We start from the raw sequence: 18897 nt of genomic DNA on the forward strand, positions 1-18897 counted from the left end.
AGCGTGGCTTTTGACCCTCAGTCCGTCACAGTGTGCAATAGGGAGTTTGGGGCTGGGAATGCAGGATGCAAACGTGCCCTGTATCTCTGTGCTGAACATCCATTGCAGAATTGCTTGCAGTTGCAGGGGCTAGGCTTTGCGATTCAGGTGACACTATGCAGTCTCCTGGTGCCTCAGTGCTGAGCTTTGTGTGAGCTTGAACTGATCTGGCTTAAGCCCTGAACTCAAGTAGTGGCTTTGTAGTTGAAAATCTTACATGGAAGGAGCCTTACCTGTCCAACTGGGAATTGCGTGTCTGCTTTCTTTTGCTCTATAGATTTCACCTGATTCTTCCCAAGTGTCTGGGCTTCAAACTGTGATTTCTGTTTGGCAGCAGGATGCCGACAAATGTTGGTTTGCAGCGCCTGACTACCTTCCTGCTACCCTCTCCTAATGTCATCCTTCTGGGAGTGAAATGAGGGACTTCGGCACAAACCTTATTGGGTCAAGAAGTGCAAATTCAAGGAAGTATTGGTTCTTTACCGTTCTGCAGACCGCGAGTGTCACTGGTGTAACAATGAATCAGTTCACAAGGATGAATAATATTGAGGTCTTGATGCACGTTGCGTTTTAAGATTTGCTAGGAACTACCTGTCGGAGCTGCAGTCCTTTTCACATGCCAGGACAGGGACGCTCTGATCACAGCACAGCATCTGTTCTATAGATTTCATTTAAGCCAGTTTAAAACAGTTTTTAAACTGGTAAGATTATGCAAAAGCATTTATTATTTGTGCTCTCTTGAAAATGTTCTTAAAGTAGCTAAAGTTGTCACAGTTCTGCTGCAGTGGGTACAGCTGGTCTTTAGGTACAATTTGTCTTCTGCTTCCCATATTCACTCCTGCTGAGACAGGTTTTATAGCCACAAGGATTGAAATTAACCTTCCTAAATTGTTGAGTGTCAGTAAACCCGGCTGAAAAGGACACAGAGTTCTTTCTGTTACAGGTTTTATATAGATTTCAGGTAACTGTAAAAATCTTGGATTATTCAGTGTCAGTTACCAGTTCTGTTCTGGCTTATCCTTTTTAAGTGGAGCCAAGCACAGGATTCTCCTTATTCATAAAGTAAATTCTTTTAATAGGCAGATGTAAGTATTCTGGCTGTCTGCAATACCAGTGTCCCCAAATTTGTTGCAGAAGACTTTAAAAATCAATGTATTTCCACCTTACAGAGTAAAATTATCCCTTATGTGTAGTCGTCCAGAACCAGACATATTATCTATCTGCTGCTCTGCACTCTGTCATGAGTGAGACAGTAAAGACTCTACCATTAGCTTGCAATAAAACTAACCAAAAACTCCAGGTTGGCCAAGACAGAGAATTGGGATGAATTTCTGTATTAATTAATAGCTATTTCATTGTCTACCAGACTTTATATGAGAGTTAGTTCTTCTACCCAAACTACTCCATAAGCTTTCATGCTTGGGAACAGAAAGAATATTCCTTGAGACGATTTTGGGAATGAATCCTATGGAAGTCGGGTTTTTGTGTTTGATACTTTGTCAAGTGCAATTAAGGGGGGGGGGGGGGGAATAATTTAGGCAATCTATCTCATCTGCTTGGAAATAGAGCTTTCAAGTACAAGTCTTTCCTGAAGGAATTCAGTCCATGGAGAAAGAAGAAGAACAGGACTCTAACCACTGTGTGGCCTTGTGGGGTCTAATGAGTGTGTGGTGCTGGAGAGCTGCGCAGCTCTTTTCTCTCTGACTGAGGATTCACCTTCAACTTCTTGATACACCTGCGTTGAAGCCCTTCGGGGGAACCCTGGACCATTTCATCGGTTGAGTGTGGTGCTAGCTAAATTAGTGACTGGTGTGAAGGACCAGTTTGTTTTCCTCTTTTAGGTTTCCTTTTGCAGTCCTTGAGGGCAGTACTTGCTTCAGGGCAAGTGTCTTCTAAGCCTTACTGATGTCAGGTGAAGCAGTGGTTTCACAGAAGCCAAAGTCCTTTGTGAGATGGCATTTGACCTTTCTGTATCTGAGCTGATGCTACAGAGGTTGCTCTCCGCTGAGTGGAAAGGCTGTCTAGCCCAGGCTCTTTGTACCATTTCTTTTGAATTATCCCAGAGACCATTAAAAGGAGGAGGAGTTTTATGTAAGGAACGTTGCACCACTTTGTGAGAGAACGTTAACTATCCGTGATGGTGTGTGGGAAAGCTGTCAGAGTATTTTAATGCCTCTTTCTTAGATATAATGAAAAGAATTAGCAGATGATGACACATAGAGAAGTGAGGCTAGTCCTTTTTTTTCTTTTGACTAGACAAAGCTCTCTGAATGTTCTCTCATCTGAGTGCTTGGCCACAACAATTTCTGTTTTCTCTGAGTCACATGCTAACCTAGCTTTGAAAAGTCTTATTGTTCATGTCAGCTGCCGCAACCAGAACAGTTCTTCTGTCCATGAAAAGAATGGAGACCCCATTAGCACACTGAGGGGGTTTTGCCAGCTGTTTGGTGTTTTTCTTGCTTTGTATCATCAGCTCCATTGGGAATATTGGGATTTGTCTGTACCATGTACAGCTATATCACGTAAAGATACAAGACGTGTCTTTAAATCCTTCAGGTACTGAGCTTGTGTTCAGGCACTAGTATTGCCGCAGCAGCGTGGATAACGTAGCCATACTGAACTCTGTGCTCTAACTACTGCCAGCACCCGGGCATTAGAAGTAGATTTAAACTGTCTGGTGGTGTCACTTGCGCTACAGCCACGAACATTGGTTTTATTTGTTTAGACACTTTGAACAGAATAAAGCAACAACCTATTCTTCTGTCCTCAGTTTAGATAACGGAAAAGTATTTTTGGATTCGAGTTGTTCTGTTAACAGCTGAAATGGTGAGCTAAGGCTTGGCCGGGAGAAGTTACATGACGGATGTGAGTAAGGGCTTGTTTGATGAAGCGTGGCTTTGTGCGAGATCAGCATACTTAGTAAGTGCTCATAAAGTTGGCTTGTTCTTCTGTGGGATTGCTTGTTTCTGTGACAGTCTTTTAGTCTTCTGTTAACGTGCAGGAGCCAATTGTTACCTGACAGCATCCACCTTTAGCCCCCAGTCTCTTCCAGGAGCACCTTGGTATGCGCATGTTTGTCCAGAACTGGTGGTACCTCAGAGCCAGAACGCATCTTTCTCCCTCCTCAGATCTTCTCATCAGAAAAGTGTTCGATAAGAAGCAAGGTCAATTTTTCTTAAAATTCTTGGTTAAAGGTTGTTACTCACGTATAAAGTGAGTGTGCTTTATGAGATCTCAGACTTAACTTTCTGCAATTCTCAGGCAAGAAAAAAGGGCAGAGCCCCGATTTTGCTGGGCTGAAGTAGAAGATTCTATGCCTGACTCAATTTACAGCTTGCCACTTCAGGACCTTTCTTAGGGTTGGGGTGAAGCTGGGCCTGTGATCTCTACGCAGCTTCACTGCCTGAGGTCAAAGCTAAAGATGGCTGTTTGAAAGGCTTGGTGGCACTGTTCCTGGGCCCAGTCCTGGGAATGGCCAGAGGTAGCCCATGTAATGGACACTGACCTTGGCGCTTGCTTACCTGCTGCTGGTATTTATTCCAGATGGCATGGATGAAATTATTTTCCTCCTGTTTTTATTTACAGGTGCTCTGCTTGGATTTCGTAAGGACACTGCAGCCTCAAAGACTTACTGATGATGACAAATTGGGGGCTGGGGGAGTTTCAGCTGGCTCTAACATTTCACCCTATTGCTATAAATTTATGCAGCCTCAGCTCTTCAGCACATCACTCGTGTCCAGAGCACCAAATGTCAGGAACACAATCCTACAAAACGGACATATGACTATGGCTGGTTTTAAAGGAAGGACTTTAGCCCTGTGATGGCTTGTGCTCACTGACATGGTTTTAGGCCTGAAAGCTGCTTAGGGGTTCTGCAATGGCAGATGTAAAGCTGAGACTTTTAAAGGCAAGGCCTGCAAAAGGCATGTGTGCCAGGGGTGTGTATGTGTGAGTAGATAGCCAAGGTGTCTTCTAGCAGTGTTTGGTTATTTTTCTGGGGTGTTTTGTGGTTTTATTTATTTAGCAGCCCTTAAACAATGGTATGGTACATCATGATCTTCAGGGCAAGAGGGGTGGGTTGAATGTAGCATAACTAAGGTGCCTCTCTTCTTCTGACAGCGCTTTAAACAATCTACAAAACACATTTAAAGCAGCAATACAACAATTTCATCAGTGTTAGAAGGCCTAAGCCTGTCTTTAGATACAGGCTCAGTGCCTACAGTGTGGCTTGTCAGTGGTACGCTGCAAGCACAGAAGGTCACTGACGGGCTTCAGTGGCATCAACCTAGCCGAGTTTGAAGAGTTAGCGGCATGCACTTACATATCTAATGTTACTACAGCATAATTCAGTAACCTCTGAAATATGCTTGGATGCCTTGAGGCTGAGCTTGAGAGTAACATTTACTCCTGACAAGAACATTAGTGTTGGCACTATTTCAGTGTTTTCCTTATTTCCACTGCTAAAACCAATGAGATAGGCTACACTAAAATAGGATTCATTATTTGTGTTCTTGTTAACTGCTTGTAAAATATAAAAAAAATTACCCTGCTAGATGAAGCATCTATGTTTTCAGGAATATCAAATGTCTGCAGAGTAAACTTGGGACAGCTGCCACGAACAACAGCAGGCTCCTCTAGAGGTGATGTGGCACTTCCCTGTTCTCCTGGTAGCTGAATTAATGGTTCGCTGCTGTGCATCAACGCATGGGTTCCCAGACTTCCTACGAGGTTCTGTCAGTTCTCCTATGGGAAGCTAAGGTAAAGTCACCCTTGCATTTGATATAGATACCACTGTGTTGTCATCTGAAACTTGAGTTGTAGCTAACTCTGTCTTCCCAGAGTTGACTTGCCTCTTGTTCAAGTCACACCTTTCCCAAACGTGTATCATTTCTAAATGGTCTTTTAGAGTTAAGACTGCAAATGCATTTTCACAAGCAGATATTACCAGGAATACCTGGGTTTGGGTTGTTGCCCTTGCTATTACTTTCTTACCTTGAACTCTACTGTATGCTCTGGTTGCAACACAGGGGCCTTAAGAATGGCGTTGCTCTGATAGCTTCTGCTGCCCTCTGGTTTTCCCTTCAGACACTGGTGTAGGGAATTGTAAAGGAAAGGCTCACATCAGCGTGAATGGAAACTGAATGGGAATATGCAGCTGGATGTGGAGGCCGTAGGAGGGGGACGTGGTGGGGAAGGAGTGCTCTCGGACAGCACCCAGATGAGCAGGTCAGCGAGACTCCAGCACTGCAGGTTCACAAGGTACCCACAATCCGGGAACAAACCACACAGGAGAAGTCTGAGCTCACAAAGATTGAGGTCATTTTCCCTCACTCACTCCATTTCCCTGCTCCTGTGCTCGTGCCTTTTTGCTCTTTTTCTCACTTGCACATTTTTCCTCCTTTATCTGTTGTTGCTCTTGCACGCTTCTTCACAAGCTTTTCTCTTGCTTGTGTTTTTTCTTCTTCTCTTTTTTCCTCTTTTCTTGCTTATGCTTCCCACACACACACTTCTTGTGCTGTTCCTTCTCTTTTTTTCTTCGCACTTGCTCTCCTTTTTTTCTCTCTACTGACTTTTACTACAGTTACAGACCTCATTCAGGAAAACCTTCTAGGATTCATGCCAGGTCAGTTATTAATGATGTATACCTCAGGATAATGACCAAAACAGTAACAAACAATTCTCAGAGGCTGCCACAGATTTGATAGAAGCACAATTGCAAGCAAAATTTGGCATTTTCCCAACTGGACATGCTGACTGCAAGAATTCAGTGGAAATGTGAAGGAAAGAGTAATATCACTGTTATGATACAGCATTGATACAATACTCTATCCACGGATAACTGTGATACAATATTCACCGCAAAATATCCCGGAGCCCACTGCGTTTGCAGAATTCGAGTACATGTAAACAGGAAACTTGCTCCTTCCCAAGTGTTGCTTATCTTCAGAGTGCTTATCTTCAGATTACCTGGGGAGGAGGTTCCTAGCACTACCAGAAAAAGCAAGGAATTGATTATAAATGTAAGATTACAGGATGGAAGACAAACTGTTATTTATAAAGCTGGTTGACAGCAGGGCCAACGGCAGTCAGTGGTGAAAGGGAAGCTGTATGGGTGGATTCCACTGATTTTTGACGCTGCAAACACAAAAACAAAGCTTATGGCTGATAGATTTGTTTTTATTATTATAGAACAGATGAACTAAAATAAGCCAACAATATAATTTTATGCCAACAGCCATCTTTCTAGCACAGGCGGTGACTGACTCAATGTACCCTTCTCCCCCCCTCCCTGGGCCTCTGTTCAATGGGAAGCAAATGGTGGTGGCTCTTGCACATGGGTTTTGGACTCCAGTGATCTTACTCGTTTTATTTGTAGAGGTGTGCCTGGGAAAAGAGGAGGCGGGGAAGCAGAGAAAAGAGTATATATGTTGTAGGAGCAATAAGCAGAAAGGCTTGTGGATCCTCTTGCATGTTCACATGTTGTGACCAGGCAGATGGGACAACTGGAGAATCATGCCCACTTTCAACATGTAGCAAGCCCCTAGTTGCTACTCTGGTCAAGCCGGGAGTTTCTTCCCATTCCAAACTAACAAAGGGCAAGATGCACTCAACTGGGGAGTTTTTGGCGGGGTAAGGGGCAGTCTATGTAAAATCAAACCGAAAAACCACCCCCCCCAAAAAAATCCCAAACAAACCTGCATTTTAAGCCACTTCAAAGTAAAAGTCACTTCTTATAATATAATAGATATTTTTTAAATGGCAGGACCACCATCCTAGAAAGACAAAGGGCTTGCACTCAAGACCAAAGAAAGAAAAACAAAAAACCAATCAAACAAATTGGGGGGGGGGGAACAAACAAAAAAACCCAACAAAACCAAAAAACCCAAGAGTGGTCCCACTCTCAAGCTTGGCTCTTCTCTAAAAACAGCACTCATCATCCATCTGAATAGGTGAAAGGAGGAGTGGACAGAAAATAAAATAAAACTGGTGCAACTTCTCGCCAGGTGGCGCATTAAACCAAAGCTCCATACAGTCCCATACGACTACAGGTCCTGTGGTGGCAGCATAATTTCTTTCAGCTTTCATTGCTGTATATGTCTGTATGTATATCTGAACATATACATACCCATACACACAGAATATATAATATTGTTTTTAATGTTAGTTTTGATCCTGTAGGAGGGCTCATCTCTCTTTCACATGGTTCTGTGCTCCTGCGCTGTTGCTGCTCCCATTGCCACTCCCATTACTGCTGCTCCCACTGCTGCTGCAGAGGACCTCTGTGAGGTCGTCCATGATGGTGGTCTCTTTAGGGTCCACGAGGTTGAACTCCCTGATGAATAGGATAAAGTGTGTGTAGAGCGTGTTTAAATGTCCGTGCAGCTCCAGTGCCAAAGTCTCCTTAAAGTGTGAGGAGTAGATATGGGCCAGCACGTGGAACAGGTACTTGCAGATCTTCTTCACTAGGGACTCAAACGAGTTTGGGAATTCCTTGCCTGAAAGGAAGACAGAGAAACACCATGATAGCTCCAGCTGCTCACCTTCAGCCCCACAGCAGCATTTGTCTGGGCTGAGCTGTGGGTAAGAGCAACGAGCCCACCTTATACAGCAGAGAGCTCGTGGGCCCTGTATCATCCTCTCATCTTGTTCTTTTTACAGGAATTCAGGGGAAGACTCTAAGGAGGTTTTAAGCATTTTGATTTGAAGTTAAGTTTTAAACCCTAAGGGTTCAAAAATCAGGAAGCAAGTGTAATCGTTCTTTAAAACCACAACATTTTTTGTTACTGGCTGTAAAAATAATGAGAGGTTCTTCTGGGTCCTTATCTAGTTTGTCTAAGAGTAGCAGATTTTTCCCCTGGAAGTACATAATGCTTGGGAGACCAATTCACAGATCCTGAAATGGAAGCTAAGGTACACAGGGATTGGTAGCATGCAGCAGTTCGACTGTGTATGTAACGACTCCCCTCATTTCATTGTTGAAATTCTATCAAATGGGAAAGAAATGGAAGGAAATACTGGGTGCCTTCTATCATGTGCAGTTGAAATTGTGCTTGCTGGAGCAGTACCGTGCCTGCCTAGTAAAAGATTATTACTGGACAACTACTTTGGTAACACTGAAAGTGAAACTGAGGCAAGCAAAAAAGCAACACCGGCCATCCTGAGCATGATGCAGAATACGAAGTATGTTACTGGTCTAAAATGCACCTTGACCACAGGGACAAATCACTTGCATGAAAAGTGCAAGTGCCTTCATTGCCCTTGAACAAGCATATTAAAAAAAAAAAAAGTCAACTACAGCTGGCTTACTAGACACTGCCTCTTTCCAGATCAAGGTGCTTGTAAGCAAAGCCTACTAGCTTAACATTTCCTATATTGTCATGTCCTAGTTCCCCAGTTTTCTGTTGAAGGGGCTCAAGAAGCCAGCTGCTTTTAGTCATGATTAAGCCCACCTACCATAACTTCAGGTCTCTATTTTTTTCCCCTTAAACAAGATTGCTACGTGCAATGCCTTTGGTAGGACACAAATTTGAGTTAAAAGTAACTTTCCTATTGCTTTTCAATTCTTAAAAATGACATTCTTTGCAAACAGCCTGTGAGACAAGGCCTGGTTGGGCAAGGAAGACAAGCCACATTCTTGGGAATCCAATTTATTTCCTCCTTAATGCATCAGGGCTCTAACCCTGTTGTTGTAAAACAACAAGGTTAAATTTTACTAGCAGCAGGCTGTATTGAACACATACATGGTGACAGTTTTCAAATTTTTATCCTCTCTGAATACAGGCTAGAAGATCTCAAAATGCTTGAAGAAAATATGTACCGATGAAGAAATACAAGCCAAGGGGACAGGATTGTGAGCCTTTCACCCCAGTTCATATGCGAACAGCGCAAGTCTTTCTTACCGCAAGAATGAATCAAACTTAAAATCTCCCTTTAAAAAAAAATAAACAAGCGAGAAAGCTGTCTGGTATTAATGCATATGCTGAATGCCAACCTTCACCTTACTTATGGCATCTGCAAAGAGCCACAGGAAGCACCTGTCCAAAAGCAGACATACCGTATTTTGTTGGAAAGACGTCCTCATCTGTCACTAGTTTCTGCACTGAGCTCATGACGAAGTCAACATACTGAGGAGCAGTGCACTTGATCTTCTTTCCCCGCTCATCATACCAGTAGTACTGTCTGTGGAGAGAATGGACACTGTCACCACCTCAAACTTCGTCTCCTCAGCTCAACTCCTCTATGAGGTTAGTGTCTAAATACTACTGAACAACAGCTGCAACATTACCAGAATACATCATAGCTGCTACAGAAGAGATTCACTTCAGGGTATCTTTCTACATCAAAAACCTTGAACCTTCTCCCTATCAGTTTAGCAGTAGTTTGTTTACAGTCCATAAAACTGTACAGGAAAGCATTATATGACTATTTTTAAAGGGCAACAACATTGCACAGTGATAAACTGGTGATCTTCTGATGCTTAACATCACAAAACATGTATTAGTCTTGTAGCGTAGTATTATTAAACAGACAGAAGGTGGCTCCAAAACACCAGCTTTTCAAGCTGGTGCTCTGAAGTACTGGCAGCATTTTTAAGCGCTACAAATCCTGTTCCAAAATCCAATCTGGGGGAAAGTTTTCAGGACCCTACTGCACATCCCTACCAGCCTGCCTTAGACCTCTGCTCCTTTGGTTACAGACTCCCCAAAACATCTGAATTTACATTTGACTCTGCCACCAGTGAATAATCCTGTTGGATTTTAAGGAACAGGAGACATTAGCATATTGCCCAGCTCTTCAAAAGCAACCCTAGTTCAATCAGTTAGCCATCATCATCTTGAGGAACTGCAGCCATCCCTCACCTGATAGAGAGTCTGAAGGCTACAAAAGCACTGAAGGTTCATTCTGGTTAATTAAAGCACCTCTGACTGTTACCAGGAGCAGCTATCCATCACATTGGGCACACGCAGTGAGAAATGTTTTACAGCTAAGGAATTCGGCAAAGCGCTTTTTTTTTTGTTTTGCCTATGTCACATTAGAGGTGTCCTGAGTTCCAGATCCTGAACTCTTCCTTCAAACAGCTGAAGCTCCATCAGTAGCAGTCCTGTATCATTATCAGACTGATAGGAAATCCATTGTATTGGTCTTCCCAGAACACAGCATAGGTGGGGTTTGCTGGCTACCTTTGGAAGCAAGGTTGGAAGTGGTCTGAGCATCAGAACTTGGTTAGAAAAACACCTCACCCAACACATGAGCCCATAAAGCCAGGGTACCGTTTTTGCCTGTCTGTTCAGTTCCAACTCTGCTGCTGTTGGCTAATGATCTGTTATCTGACATTGCTCACACAGATCACTAAACAAGCCTCATTGTAGCCCTAGACAAAATACCACTTCAGTGTGATGTTTAGCCACCTTTGGGCGCCTTTCCCCCCCCCCCCCCCCCCCTTCCCTTTTGTCATGGAAGATAAAGATTAAATGTTTTTTCTGTGCCTAACAGGACTAGACTGCATTGAACTGGAAGGATCTATACATGCCACTTGGAAAGTGAAGTTTTATGTATACTGACCAGCAGAACAGTCCTGAAGCAATTAATTAAAGAAAAATGTTAAGTAGCAAATGAAAAGTTTTAATTTACAATGTGTTTTCGTTGCCCCAAAAGATTCTTCAGGGACCTGAGGGCAGCGAGGTGAAGACACTAATGACACTGTTCATGCCCCAAGCCATGTGAAAACAAGAGGAAGCTGCAGAAATGAGTGGTTCAAACTTTAAGAGAGGAAGGGCAACTGAAAACTAGTTCTGCAAACAGTTAAGGTCTAGAATTTTTCTTTCAGCTCATTTTCAGCATGTGGTGCTTGGTCACTCTGTCATTTACTAGAGAGGGCAGGACTGACTGCAAAAGGGCATAAAAAGGTGAGCAAGTGGATGAAACCAGCAGGAGTTAAGAGCTCTTTGTAGAGTTATGTCAGGCATCAGAAGTAGCATTTGGGCCCTTCGGCATAGACTGTGCTGCTCATCACTGCTGACTTCCTTTATACCATCCACATATAAGGAATTATACAATGTAGTGCACAAACACAAGCCTCATTTGTCTAGCCCCGCAGTAGGCTGGAGCAAGACCGTTCTACGGAACTTGGACTTATTTGGGGTCTTAAGACAATGCTTGTTGCCAAGAGCAGAAGCAGGCTGGACTGTCTGTACCTCAGCAGTTTTCTTATGCTGCAGAAATCCTCAGCTGCAAGATAGAACAGCATAGTTTAGAGCTGCCCTTAAGTGCAAAAAAGAATCTGAATAATTGGATTTTAGTTAAAAGAAACAGTTTGGCAACTGCACAAGTTGCCAAAGAATGAATCTGCTGTAACATACCATTGCCTACCCATTTTGCCTTTCCTTGAAAATTAGGCTAATTATGCAAAACAGGAATTTAAAAGAAGAATCATTAAGAGTAAGGGGATAACTACAAGGATTGTCCTGAGGATTAGCATCATGTGTCTTCCTCATGTTTCAAGTGCTGCGAACAGAGTCTTCACAGGTCTTGGGAGGAAGAGAGGAGCCCCTGACATACCCTGAACATCTCGCACCTGGTACGCAGCTCCCACCCAGGCTGGAGCTGTCTCTGTTAACGAGAGAGGAAGCAGGCTGGGGCCACGGAAGGGCTCGGCTGGGCACAGAAGCCTAACTGCATTCCACCACCGGCACCGTGACAGTACAGTCCCATTTTAGGCAATGGATGGGAAGCAGAAAGGACAAGACGACGACAATGACACTTTAAGGCACTTTTCAAAAAGTGCTCACATGATACAAATTTTGATTATTTCCTATGTAAAATTCTGGCAGATTTAAACTTCCCCGGTATGGAGAGCATGAGGAATTTGCAGCTCCGTTGTAAATCCCATGGAGAAATGACTATGGGTTTAACAGAGAAAAGCCTATGATGCAAATGCTGAAGTACAACACATATGAAGTCACAGGACTGCATCTTAATATATGGACGTACTTTATCCCTTTTCCTCTAAAACACTCTGGGTTTGTGTTGATGACGTAGAAGCCAAGGCAGAACAGAAGTTACATCGGTGTGTAAGAAAAGCTTCTGTAAGGAGGGAAAGGCAAATGCTGTGGAGATTATGTGGACTGGAAAGGAAAGCGAGGCAGTCCTGCTAGAACCCAAAAGATGGGTTATGAAGAAAGCAGGATAGCAAGTTGTATCGAACGCAAGGGCAGTAATACAGTGCTTCTCAGCAACTCGGAATAGCTTTGATGGTTTGACAGGGGCAAACCAACATTTAGATGGGCTAAAAAAAAAAAAGAGAAAGGGGCCACTATGTAGAAGCATACAGCTCGGGGGATGTAAATGTAAGAAAATGCAAAACCTGCAAGTTTGAGTTAAGACTTCTAAAAGGAAATACGCTCCATATGCAGAGACACTAACGGCAAGGTAGACATGACAAAGGAGATTGTAAGATTAGAAAAAACGAGTGATAAGGAGTTATCAATTAAGGGATTTCACTGGACCAAAATGAGACCTTTTCACTCTTATCTCTGGGCGGCCTAGAAGTTTGCATCCATCCTTGATTTCTGCCTCAGGAGTTTTGTAATCTCAGCCTTGTGAACAACCCTTACATAGGCTCTTAGTTAACTCCACTCACTCACTTCAGCACTTTTGAGAAGTTTTGCCCAAACGTCAGCTAGAAAACCTGTTTACAGCTCATGGTGCTTTAGAGCTAGTTTGTGTAATAGGCTACAAAGCATACTAAATCTAAGTAGTAAATACTGTGTTAAAAATATAGTACCTGCTTTACAGCAAGTGATAAAGATATTAATGAGCATAACTAAATAATTCCCAAAGTTACATTCATGCCACCATGATTAAATTTTGAAGATAACTGGCCATTCTAGTATTTCTCTTGGCATCACCCCACCTTGCCAGCAAATGCTTCCATCTGTTCTACAAGGAGGCTAAGTTTTGGTCAGATGTCTCTCAGTAACCCTAAGCAGAAATTCTCTTCTTCATTGTGTGCAGATGGCTGTGCTATCTCATGTATCTGACAGAGGGATGAAAGCTGCATGTGTCTGCAGTTTGTCAGTTGGCTAGAGCTTCTCTGAGATGTTAAAACCTTACCTCGAATATTTAACTGCAACTGGCGTTTATTTTGCCAGCAAATCCTCTCAACTTAGGACTGAGTATTTGCAGTGCATTTGAATGCAAAGTAACTTGACAAGCAACCTGTTCTCAATAGTTACTTCAACATCTCAACCATAAGTACAGAAAACCTTCCTTAGGTATGACCAGAACGGTGTGATCCAAAACCCGCCTTAGAGAACTGGGCAGGGAAAACATAAAAGAGGAACAGAATGCAGACCTTCATACTGAACTACTTAAGAAATCAGCACTGAAAAAAATGGCAAACTGCACCCTTATTCCAAGGTGCTGTAATTCTGTGGCGATCTAATATAGGTAGATGCTATTTTATTCCAAAGTACCTGAACAAATGGATCACAGCCACAGAAGGTCAAATCTGGAGTGTCCATCAGGTTAATCAGCAACTGACCCTAATGTTTAGGTGATACTCTTTATATACTGGAGACAGGTCAAAGGCACAATAAATCATATCGACTGGTGTTTCTCCAACACAATAAGCATGTCCTTACCTTACTTCGTTTGGGTAATATTTTAAAAAAAAAAGGGGGGGGGGGGGGGGGGAGACGACACACGTGACATATGGCTTTGTCATAGTCATAACTGGATATGAACAAATGAGCATCTTTGAGGCAGTTCTCCACGTTCCATTTAGGCATATCTCTTCCAAAAGGGAAGAGCTAGGAAAGGCAGAACATAAAGACAAGGATCGTCCAAAATTGTCATTAGAGATATTTGAAGAACACAATTATGAACAGAGCCTTCAAAGCCGAACTGTATTGAGGTGTGTAGCTAGGTGATCTCACCTAGGTGGTTTTTTCATAGACCCACACGCTTGATAGAAGAATGAAATATGCAGCCTGCAGTTTGCAAACATGAATCAATCATCTGCCGCCAAGTACAGGAAGATACTTAAGTTACGATTTAGCCAAACACAAACGGTTTCAGGTGCTTCACCCGAGTGTAGACACGCTTCCTGTTATTCCCAAATAGCACAATTATTGAGTTTTCCAAAACAAAGGACAGGAACATTCTGCTACTGGTCCTCACCACTAAAAATACAGACTACAGCTGGAGCCTCCTACAGGCACTTCCTTTCTTTATTCTGCAGCATAAATTGCTTACAGAAAACTCTTGTTTAAGACTCACTAGAGCAGAACAGAGCAACACTTACGTAGGTTCCCTACCACCACCTCCTTTTAGCCACCACTTCCCATCAGCCAAGTGGATAAACAGTTAACTCAGTCCTTTGGACAGCCACCTCAGAAATTAATACAGGAGAAAGCTTGGGAGCAAGAGTCAACAAAATACTCATCTTACCAATCACCATTTCTCATTTAGAGACATGCTGTCTCCTTCTGATAAAATCTGGGTCCAGCAGAGATTTATGACTTTCTGTTCCAGCCTGCTTTCAAAGTCCCTAGCATGGCCTTTAATTCTCTACTGACAATTATCCTTCCAACTTCTACATGCAAAACTATCCTCCATACACTTTGCATTCTTCCGAGTGCTCTCAAAGAAAGCCCCTGATACTAATTTCAAGTGTACAAGATAGCGCAGTGCATTAAGCAAGGATTCCTTTCTAAGCGCTACATAATTATTGTCAGGGATACAATATATTGCTCTGGTTCTGTTGCATACCTTCGCTGGGATGTTTGTTTGATGTACTAAAACATTCACTGCTCAGTCTTCTGTTTTAAAATCCATCTCAACTAAATTAATCCCAGGAAATGCAAGAGGAGGGAAGAAAAGGACTATCAACACATGTGCTGGAGAAAAAAACCCACAACACAACAGGCTTATTCATACTCAACTGGATCTCATATTCCATCATGTTGGACTGTGCTAATCAAGAGCAGGAGTTTATGGTAACTTCTTCTTATATTCACCATGTACAGTAAAACTACAAAGCTTTCTTTCATAAGTGACAGCTAGTCAATGTTAAAAAAGTCAGTACTAAGTCCTACAGGGGGAAAGTGCCAAACCAAAATGTTTTCCTTACTCTCTGCAAAGCTGCCACTTGTGTCCTCTGTGCCCAAGGGCTCAGGCAGAAAGCCAGTGGCTCACGTCAGGCTAGAGGTTATCCGTCAGCAGCCTGGTGCTCTGTCAGCATTCCAGCTATCAAAAGCACCCTCTGAGGTTTTCGCAATTTGTTTATCCTCCCTGGCCTTCTATGGAATCCCAGTGCTGTTACCAGTAAGGACAGTTTTGCCTTGCTCTTCTTCCCCTCTCCCCCCAAGCTACACACATGGTAATTTGCCTCTCTGATCTGACCTTATAAAACCAGCTCAGAACAGTCAAAGATTCTCGTCCTTCTAGTCCTCCACAAAACCAGACTTCCACCACCCTTCACTGCTGAGAGAAGAGGATGTACAGCTGCCACATTCTCGCAAAGTAGAGAGCTGCTGTAAAACACTTGCCCAGTGCCACCTAATACCAATATCCTCCCCCGAGCAACCCTGAAGACTTCACGGAAACCCTGTAATTGTAAATATTGACTTACGTATTGCACACTGCCATGGTCTGACATGACTCTCCTGTACAGAATTCTGAGATTGTACTATACTGTAAGTTGATGTGATGAAAGAAAGTTGTTGCTGAAAAATAAACACAAAGGGAAGAAATTCAGAAGTAAAATATTTTCAAACACTGGTTATCCTCCAGACAATTATTTAAGTAGAGCAAGTGAAGGGACCTCAGAGTCTTGAGCTTGCATAAAAATTTAAACACAATTTAGCTAAATGAGTCTAATGATGGAACTGCAAGACAAAGAGGTACATAGAATGAAAGCTCTTGTTTTGATTTAAGATGAAAGCACCATGATGCATCAGCTCTTATTACTCACTAAGCAGCAACACTGGAAAGCGTCTCCGTCATCAGCCTCACCTTTACAGTAGAATACTCTACTACAAGCTGAAAGCAAACAATTTGCTACATTCTTTTGAAGTCAGACTTAAAACGTACAGTGGCTAGAAAGCAGCATTAATAGTTCTCATGACATATCTCCTTTTAAAAAAAACAGCATGAAAACTAGCACACTTCTACTTTTTAAAAATCTCCTGAGATAATTTAACATCTTAATACTCCTCAGGGGGCACCTCACTTTATCTTAATGAGTCTCTATAAACTTTCCTAGTGTGCAGTTTAAAGTAGTTTCTTGCTACTACCACATACTCTTAATGTAAATGAGACTGGGTCACATAGGTGTAGATTAGGACTGGCAGATGAAGCAGAAGCACAGGAAAGTACTGTAAATCAGAACTGAGATGCACAGATACAGCATTCAGTCACAGCAGTCAGTCACATCTCTGAGTTCAGGCTTGACTGCAGTTTAAATTCACAGTAATTCCACCAAAGCTTGGAAGGAGTGGGGAGAAGAAATCCAACCAAAAGACTTCGAAAATTCTGGCTTTAAGCACAACTTGCTTTACATACAAGTCTTAACAAAATACTGTTTTTACAATGCTTCTGGAAGACCAGTAGCTTGAGTCAGAAACATGCTGATCCAGCCGGTTTAGCAAATAGTCAAAGGGAATCTGATGGTCCTCAAAAGAGCATCGAAAACTTTAATGCCCTCAGTGCCACAGTGAGGGAGTTGGAAGGAAGAAACGCATCAACGCTTCCATGCTGCTGAGCACAGTTGGTTTGTACGTAAGACAGCTTAATTACTATTCAAGGTATAATGACATGCATTACGCAGTAAGTGTAAATAGCCATCGAGTGTTCTTCTAAGCACTGAAAACAGTAAAAAGAAACAGAGTGTGAATGAATGCCTTCTTGGGCAGGGACAGTAAGCTCAGAGCTGTACGATCACAATACTCACTGTTGCTGGCTAACCACTCATTGAGGTCTATTTCTCGTGGTAACATCACTAGCTCCTTAAATTCGAAGTCAGTAATTCTGGATTTTGTGTATTCTGGCTCTAGGTAAAGTTTCTTCTCTTCCGGTGCTGGCTTTTTACCATTTGGCTTTCCCTTGGACTTCCTGCAAGAGATTAAAAAGAGAGAAGAAAGGTTACCTTTACTGTTGATGAACAGCTACAGAAACCTGAAAGAAGCTGGTTTATCCAAACTCCTGTATTTGTGTTTGCACTGCTCCTCCTGCCTTCCCTCCCCTTAGCTTAATGGGTTTTTTATTAAAGCAGAGTTTCTTAAAAAGCATATTTGAACTCAGTCTCTTTTTTCAAGTAACATTGGAAGTTTTGAATGGCGTTAAGAAACTTGAGACTGAGCTGCTCCATCTCCATTGCCCTTTTGTCAGTTTAGATGGCAAATTACTGGGAGAGTGACAGTCTCTCTTACGCCTGTGAACAGTCGTGACAGCAGGATGGCACTGTGCCTGAAGGAGCTACTCTAATGCAAATATACTAACAATCTGCTGCATCATACAGTTAACTGTCACCTGCAAAACAGGCGTTTGAGGGACAGTAAAAGCGGACTGCTGCAAGAAGATAGCTCTCAGTTGGAAAAACGCTCTTTCCACACAATGTGCTGGCACTGCTCATTCAGAGCTACAGTGTTCCTCGCTACTCCAGCCCTATGTTCTATGAGATACCAGAATGCTTCTGAAAGTGAGCATCTGCGACTCCAGCTAGAAGCACTGGTAACTACAAGAACACCTGCTTTCTCAGTTCCTGGGATACTTGAGACAGAAAGATCAGAGTTAATTTCTTCCGAAAATCCTTTAAAATCCAATGCGTTATGAAATAACCTTCCATTTGGATTTATAAAAGCAGACAAACCATATTCCATAAAACGCATTTATCTTCATGGCATATTGTGACTTTTCATCTCTCATGTCTATAAAGCGTTTGTTGTATTCACTAGAGTTTTCCTCCCGCTCTGTTTTTAACATCCTCAAAATAGACTCTGAACCCAATCGGTATTCCTGGGCCAGGGTTCAGTAAGGACTTCTGAGGAAGGGTGGCGGGTCAGCACTTTGGTCTTTTAGGCTATGTAGTCAACAGCTGCATATCCATGTGTTTCTACAGTTAAAAAATCCACCTAACCAGAGACAGAAGATAAATTCAATGGTGAGGGACAAGTGCAGTAAGGCAATACTTGCTGTGCACTATCACATGAATCCAAGGAGGAGACACCAGGATTTTTTAATGTCAGGTTTTCTTGGTCAAAGAGGATTTAAGGATCTGTAAAACCAAGACAAGCCCACCTTTGCAGATGACTGCATTGAGTTTGCTATTGAAACTCATCTAGATCCCATCCAAAGGAAACTGACCTCGTGTTCTGGCTCTTAACACACTTCAAATCATCTTGCAACCGTGCCCCTGTCTGAGATACATGCAGGCTTGATTTTTGCTGTGAGGATGGGATGCATATCTTTCCTGGAATGGTGTTTGAAGCATCAGCGCTTTTCCCAAAGAAAGTATGATTATTCAGGTTTCTCTCTGTATGGGCTCTTTACATATCTGTTCATTAAACCCGTCTTCAGAATGACTCATCATGCACATCATCAGCTCTGCAGTAGGGCGAGACCGAGATTCTCCTTCCACAAGAAAGGAACGTCATAACTTACTACATCTTGGTCACCAGCACTGCCACTGTTTACTGTCTTGAACTTGTGTTGAGTCTTGTCATACTTCTCTCTAACCAGTAAATTAAGACTAGAGGGACTTTAAGAGTTCAGGAAGGCCATCATCAAGGAAAAATCAAGGAAAACTTGGTGACAGCAGCACAATATACACTTTACACCTTCACGATGTATTTACAA

General features: G+C 42.6%; 1 protein-coding gene across 4 annotated transcripts in view; it reads right to left on the minus strand.

Annotated features, from left to right (window-relative positions):
• Positions 1-6211: 6211 nt before the first annotated feature.
• MOB2 (MOB kinase activator 2) overlaps positions 6212-18897 on the minus strand; it is a 121128-nt gene continuing 108442 nt past the window's right edge. For 2 of the 4 annotated variants that reach the window (XM_082316747.1, XM_082316746.1), the window contains exons 2-5: positions 16994-17154; positions 15674-15767; positions 9095-9219; positions 6213-7535 (exon numbers count right to left, since the gene is read on the minus strand). In XM_082316747.1, the coding sequence (XP_082172873.1) occupies positions 7225-7535; positions 9095-9219; positions 15674-15767; positions 16994-17154 (691 nt within the window). In that variant the 3' untranslated portion in view covers positions 6213-7224. Of the gene's footprint in view, positions 7536-9094; positions 9220-15673; positions 15768-16993; positions 17155-18897 lie in introns of all 4 variants that reach the window. The other 2 variants (XM_082316745.1, XM_082316748.1) reach the window with 2 other exon arrangements.

The sequence above is a fragment of the Platalea leucorodia genome (genome assembly GCF_965183815.1).
Source record: "Platalea leucorodia genome assembly, chromosome: 7".
Classification (NCBI taxonomy): Eukaryota; Metazoa; Chordata; class Aves; order Pelecaniformes; family Threskiornithidae; genus Platalea; species Platalea leucorodia.